This window comes from Bidens hawaiensis, unplaced genomic scaffold (genome assembly GCF_021521415.1).
Source record: "Bidens hawaiensis isolate Kalapana, Puna unplaced genomic scaffold, B.hawaiensis_p1.1 tig00002477_1, whole genome shotgun sequence".
In the NCBI taxonomy this organism is placed as follows: domain Eukaryota; kingdom Viridiplantae; phylum Streptophyta; class Magnoliopsida; order Asterales; family Asteraceae; genus Bidens; species Bidens hawaiensis.
The window spans coordinates 2,501,269-2,508,577 of NW_027491136.1; the positions used below are offsets into that span (position 1 = coordinate 2,501,269).

A 7,309-nucleotide genomic window follows, 5' to 3' on the forward strand; every position below is an offset into this window, starting at 1 on the left:
TGGTCCCTAACATCTCAGATATTATAAGGGTCTGGTCCCTTCTGTCTCGAATAACCATACCTTTATCATACGTGCATACTTTACATATCTTCTAGTTATAAATATATATACATACTCGTTCATACAATCATTATGTAACAATACATTCAATACACAATCATACCCGTATCATACACTTACCAATCAAGTAAGTGTATTATCTACCATATAGGAGTATGCACATAGCCCCAAAAACATAACAGATAACGGGGGCTAAAATTAAACTGGAGTCAGTTTCTCTCGCCGTTAATGGTAATGGCCTTCCTTAGTTGTGCAGGCTAACTGTACAATGCATTACGCGTGTCAATTATCCATTACTACTACTTCCTACATCTAAGTTAATGAAACCCTCAACTAACGAGGGTCCGGGGGCAGCGCCCCTGGTAGCGTGGTCTAGGGGCGGCAGCCCCTAGCAGGGTCCAAGGGGCAGAGCCCCTGGCTGGGGTTGAATCGGGTCCTTTATCAAAAACGCATCAGAAAATGAATCGGGTCACATTTTGCAACAACTTAAAACATTTCGCATGAGAGAATTTCGCATGGAATTTCGCTTAGCATGGCTGTATGATGCGAAATATTAATTTCGCTTCGCATGGCTGTATGATGCGAAATATTAATTTCGCTTCGCCTGGCTGTGCGATGCAAAATATCGGTTTCGCTTCGCATGGCTATGCGATGCGAAATTGACTTATGCGAAAATATCTCATTTTCTTCATTTTTGCCATTTTAAGCCAAATTACTCCGTGACTCTTCCTTAGGACCCGATTTTACCCTTTTTATGGGGTTTGGGTTATACCAACTTTGTATACCCATGTTTTATGAGGTCCGAACATCACCTTTTTGTCCTATATCATACCCGTGAGGTTATAACTCACCAGGTTTATGTTTTTCTTACATCTTACAACCCGATCTATCATTATATCTGTTTGCATGTCGATTCTAACCATAAACTTAACCCTTTGGCCGAAGCTTACCTTTTGTTCTTGGGTTCGGTTCAGATCTGGACCAATTCGTGAATCTAACGTGGTTCTTGGTGATTGATGACATTTACATACGAGATTCTTCCTTCTTTTAGCTCGGGATCGGATCCGGGTGTTTAGAGAAATAGTGTGTGTGTTTAAGTGTGTGTATTGTGAAAGGAAACAAAAAAGGTGGAGGGGTTGGGCTTATATAGGGGGCTATGGGCCCCACAACCCACTCACATCTCCAAATCACAAACACTTAACTCACGACTAATTTAACGACACATAACTATTAACAAAAATTTTTGTTATTCATTTAACAAAAGTTGGGTGTTACATGAGGTCCATTTTCAATCGACCTTATCATTGCAAAGTCGTTTGCTCTTATGAAGTTCTTGACCTCCATTTCCAATTCTCAAAGTTGCTTTCAAAGTTCAAGAGTCTAGATGGTTTGTGTATGTCTCGATAGCGGATCAAACAACAATTTATTGGATCAATCTAACTTAGTGCTTAGCGTAAATCACACTAAGTACCTTAGATCTCGGATCTTGTTTGTGGTTGCTTATGTTCGGATTTTGAGAGAGTAGTTAGATGGATAAGATTATGTTTTTCAAAAGCTTATTTGTGGCATGCACATGCTTCCTATTTATAAGGAAGGCATGGCATGTCACATTTTCTATTATAAATGGCCCAATGGGCTTTGTTTACAATGGCCTTGGGCCCAATAAAAGATTATTAACAAAGACAATAACATACAACGTACACAATACAAAAGACTAAACATATACAAAATATGGCCCAATAGTTTGTTAACAATCCCAACTTCATTTTCAAGTATCATGAAGCTCTTTAAAAATTTTGGATCGTAAGGCATCTTTACAGCTGCTCAGTAAACCCCAAATCAAGACAGTTCTTTAAAATTAAGTGCAGGGAATCGAAATCGCACGTGAACAGTAATGCTATGTGATTGGATTTCTTATGGGATGCGATTGGGTTTCTGAAATGCGATTGTGACCGAAAGACATATGCGAATGCGATTGATAACATAAATGTGATTGGTCTAGAAATGCGAATGTGATTTGTTTCTAAAATGCGAGTGTGATTAAAATGCGAATGCGATTTGTTTCTAAAATGAGAGTGCGACTTGGTTTACAAATGCCATTGCAAGTGTGATTAAAATGCAACTACGATTGACAATCCAATGCGATTAGCTTTTCAAATGCGATTGTGATTTAATCACAAATGCGATTGTGATTTGGATTCTGGAAAAACTGAATCACATGAAACGCTATTTGTTACGGATTTTCACCCAAACACACTTTTTGACAGTTTTGAAGCTTAAAACAACCCGAATAGCCCTTAATACACTTAAACACACTTGTCAAACACTAAAACAAGACTAAAATCCAAGGTTGTGACCCAAGAACCTCAACTAATGGAGTTGAAAGCTTTAATACCAATTGTAGTTTCTCAAACCCGATCAAGCAACAAGTTCTTGAATCAATCTTAGTTGTTGGTTAGTGAAAATCACCAACAACTAACCAAGATCTCAGATCTTGAGTTGTGTTTGAGATATTTACTAAATATGGTAAGTTTGGGAGTGGTTGAGAGGATAAGGTTAGAGAGAGAAGGAAAGATTTGCAAAAGATTTTATTGCATGGGCATGTCTACACTATTTATAATGGGAGACATGCCATGCATGCTTCCATTTATAATGGGCCAAGTGGGCCTTATTTACAAACACACTATGAAAGCTAACATAATATAACCGTTAAGTACACTAACAAATACAAAAGACTTAAATATACAAAACGTCTCTACATCCTTCAGTGAAGTCCTTACCCAATTTTCCCTCAAAACGTCAGAAGAGGATCACCTACATATTTTATTTTCACCAATGGCGTAGCGATGGATCTTACCATTGGTGAAATGCATTGACCTACCCGGTCCGACCACCCGTGGAGCTCTAGTCATGATTTAGTGGTTTGGATGGGGTTAACCCGTTGCTGGCTTGCATATGTTTATACACATCATTAATCATTTAGCACTTGTTTTCTTGCATGTGTTTTTATTCGATTCAACCACTGGGTAAGATTGTACTGTTAAAACTTCAACTCCCTAAAGTTAGAAAGAACACAAATTACACTAATAATAAAAGAATGTAATTACCGAAATTAGTGTCCAACCCCAATTTTATTATCTCTAGATGTATGTATTTGTGTACTATTTATGTGTCCATATCTTCTTGCATTATGTACTTTTGAGTGTGGATAATCAAGCATGCATACGCACACCTTAGAATTGACTGATAAAGCGGGTCATATGTGGTTGTCAATAAAGCATTAAGCCCCTTTCTCTAAATAGGCTAGAATGGTCCATGTTTAGTTGAAATTTGTATACATATACATTGAGTTGTTTAACTTTAACCATACACCATCATACATCACTGATATATAAACACGTGATTACTAAAGGATAGACTAGCTGAACTTTCCTCACTAATTTACCAGAATTTTCATTGTGTGGTATGAACCTGTGAAACTTTCTTTTCGGCTGATAGACACCATTAAGTCGCAAATTCGCCATTCCTTTTTCTTCGCTTTCGTTTGCAACATGGTAAGATTCTAAGAAATATTATCTTTTCATAAAAATAATACGAATAATATTCATTTGCATCATAGGCGGATCTAGCACACAATGAGGGTATCCCAGAATACCCCTAAACTTTCTTGGCAAAATACAAAATCAGTGAAATTTTTTTTTTCTTTCGTTTTATGTATTCGGATACCCTTGAGCAAATATTAGGATACCCCTATGTCAAAAAAAAAAACATTTTGGGATACCATGAATTTTTCTTCTAGATCTGCCATTTGTCCAATATATATATTGGAAAGTATTATATATAGAGATATGTATTTGCAGACATATATAGACATACGATGCTTCCTTTTGTTGCAATAATTGGAAGTCAGATTTTTATACAGCTTGCTGATCAAGAACTTGCATACTAGATTCTTCTTCAATTCAATTCCAACTGGAGACGGGAGCTTTTCTTCTAACTACACAAGAAATTTTCAATTGAATGCTGCCTGATCAGCAGTACCGAAGGCACATGACAGTTTCACTCAGTGTGAGTTCATTTTTATGATCTATCTCTTTTAATTTGCAGGAATTAATTAGCCATCAAGGATATATTACATAAATTTCACTTATTTATTCTCATTTTCTAAGCTTTCATCTGTTGCTAGTCATAACAATATATAAAATATGTTAATTTATATATCATGTTTTAGATCTGGGAAACGAAACCCTAGTTTGTTGTTCGTATCTATCATCAAGGAATGTTCAACTAAGAAATTGTCATGTTGAAACCCTACTTGTGATCTCCCTGAAGTTGTCTAGGTTGGAGACACACTTCTTGCCCAAGTTATGAAATAGTTTTTGAAATTTTGAATTGTTAGTGTTTCATCAATTAACCTGGTCTGATTAGTATAACCTAAACAAACACCGTTTCGAAAAACTGAAATACATCATTACATGAAGATAACTAACCTGTGAACAGTTGTGTGTTTAGCTGCTTTTTGCAGCCAGATGATGCAAACAGGAAGATGTTTAACAATACTTCAGGAAGAAAAGAATTTCAATCAAAACAAGAAGAAGGCGATAGCAATCATGAGAACATGTTACCATTGTATACATCAACTTCAAGACAATGGGCAGGTTTCAAGAACCCGCGAATCGTAAGGGTATCTAAGGCTTTTGGAGGAAAAGATAGACATAGCAAAGTTTGCACAGTAAAAGGATTAAGAGACCGAAGAATACGGCTTTCAGTTCCTACAGCTATTCAATTATATGATCTTCAAGATAAGCTAGGGTTAAGCCAGCCTAGCAAGGTCATAGATTGGTTGCTTGATTCAACTAAAGATGATATTGATCAGCTTCCACCCCTCCAAATGCTAGTTGGAGATTTTAATCAATTCAATCCACTATCAGCGGCCTTTATTCCTCAAGATTTAAATTCACCTCAAATTTCTCTCTCTCAATCTCTTAAACCTCCAAATGCAGCATTTATGAAAGATCATGACATCAATGGAGATCATCAAAGAAAGAAGAAAGGAAAGGAAACACTAGTCGAAAACAAGTCGTACGAACATGAAAGTGGAGGTTTGAACTTTTTCCCCATACCTCAATATTCTTATCCAGGATTGTTTCCATACAACCCTTACTCTAATTGGGAACCTTGTTCAAATCTTTCAATGTCTCAATTTGGAAACCAAGGACTAGTTTCATCTCAAACTGATTCTTCAATGGCTCTCCCATCTGCATCCCAGTTATTTTTGGGTCCTCCTACCGCCATCACACCTTCAGCTTTCCCTCCATTTATCATGCCCAATCTAGGAGAAAATCATGATCTTGTTAAAGAAAACAATTACTTTCATTTGTTAAGCTCAAGTTCCCAACATGTACCATCAAATTCGCTCATGCCATTATTCAACCCAAATGATTCTCAAGAGAAGGTACCCTTTGGTTTGGATGCACATCTCAAGGTTAATTGTTTTCATAACAATGATGATAGGTGATCTCCTTTAATTGAGATTACAAAGACAAGACAACACTTCATATCCTTCATAGTTTTCATTATCTATTACACATATATGGTTTCTTGTATTTAATATTAAGGGTGTGTGATATATATACCAACTTCTTCAGGCGTTCGAACTCCTTGATTTTGTAGTTATATTCATCTGGATTCTCTTTCAAATCCATGGTTTTCTGTGTAAAACATTTGATTTTGCAGTAAAATGGTTTGTTCATTATTTGCATTTCAATCAACTGATATTAGTCATGGTGAACAGAAAGGGTTGGGGTGCATTGTTATTTGTTAGACACATTAAAATTACTAGCTAGGATTGAGTGACAAATGTTCAAATGAACATGTTAGCCAGAAAAAGCTAGATATCGCAAATGAATACCACATAGCACCACGTGGAAGTTAATATGAGGTGTGAAACTCCTTATAAGAAACTAACAAGGGCTACCTGGATAGGTTGGTAAGTTGAGTTGTTTAATCTAATCGTTTCCAGATGGTTACACGTACCGTTGGAAATCAAGATTAAGCACCAAATAAACACAACTGATATAGGAAAGAGATTCGTGAATAAAACAAAAACAAACTGCATTTTATTGATATAAGCTAGAACTGATCATAATACAAATTCACACACAAAATAAAGCCTAGTTATACTAGACGAACCGGCGCAAATGATGAATGTGATGTTTCATCTAAGCATTGGTTCTATAACCACTAAACCTAATGACCTAACACACAACTTTAATGTTTAAGTTTACATAATACATAAGGACTCTTCTAATTTAAAGTTAACAATTTTGGCCCATAATGCATATAAAATATAAATCTAGTTTAATAAAATCAATTCACTACAAAGTGGGAGCTTCAGGGTGTACTGTCCGAGCGTCTAAAAGTCTCCACTCTTTTCAACACTTAGTAATATTATGTAGCTGTAAAACCTACAAAGAAATAAAGTAAGAGACGCGTGCCATTCCTTTAAAACCGAACAATGTATACATATTGTGTTCTGCAATTTTCTGTACTGTGTGTTCATCCCTACGAGTGTGATCAATATCCATATGAAATCGTTGTTTTATGTGATTTCCTAGCATGTTATTGCTTGAGCTTGGATAATAATTCTATATTAAAATTTGGAGTTTCTCTGCGGGCGTAATCACATGGATATTATGAATTTGAACTTCAATCTTGATTTCATGTGAGTTTGAGAAAGATTTATGTTTCACTAATCAAGCCACTAATGTTTTAGTACGCATCATATGATATTAGGCAACACAGAAATCTGAACCAATGCTTTTGACTACCTTGATATTACATTATTATCTTTCACCATAAGATTGTGAATATGCATAAACCTAGTTGCGGATCCATGTAGTCGCTTATTACACATAAGATATTACACTTCAAAGTTTTTACAGTTGTACACTTAGTAGTAGACAATATAAGTACGGTATATAAGTATACAGATTTAATGTTAAAGAAATGAGCATCCTATACCCACCTCACTGACAATCTAATCCTACAATGTTCACAATTTACTAACGGCCGTTTGAAGGTTAGGCTTGATGTGTTGTAAAACACACGTATTTTCCGCACCTTTTATCTACGTATTAGATTATATTTTATATACTTTTACTTGTTTTAGATAAGTTTTACATATTTTTATTTATCTTGTAGGCAAAGGGTGGAAAGGAAGAAAAACCGAGCTTTTCGGAGAGCTTAC

At 35.8% G+C, this 7,309-nt stretch overlaps 1 protein-coding gene across 1 annotated transcript; it reads left to right on the forward strand.

The window, feature by feature from the left end:
- The first annotated feature begins 4,539 nt into the window (after positions 1–4,539).
- LOC143619620 (transcription factor TCP5-like) lies at positions 4,540–6,051 on the forward strand. The gene has a single exon (XM_077091509.1). The coding sequence runs from the start codon at positions 4,607–4,609 to the stop codon at positions 5,576–5,578; it is 972 nt and encodes a 323-aa protein (XP_076947624.1). The 5' UTR covers positions 4,540–4,606; the 3' UTR covers positions 5,579–6,051.
- The last annotated feature ends 1,258 nt before the right edge of the window (positions 6,052–7,309 follow it).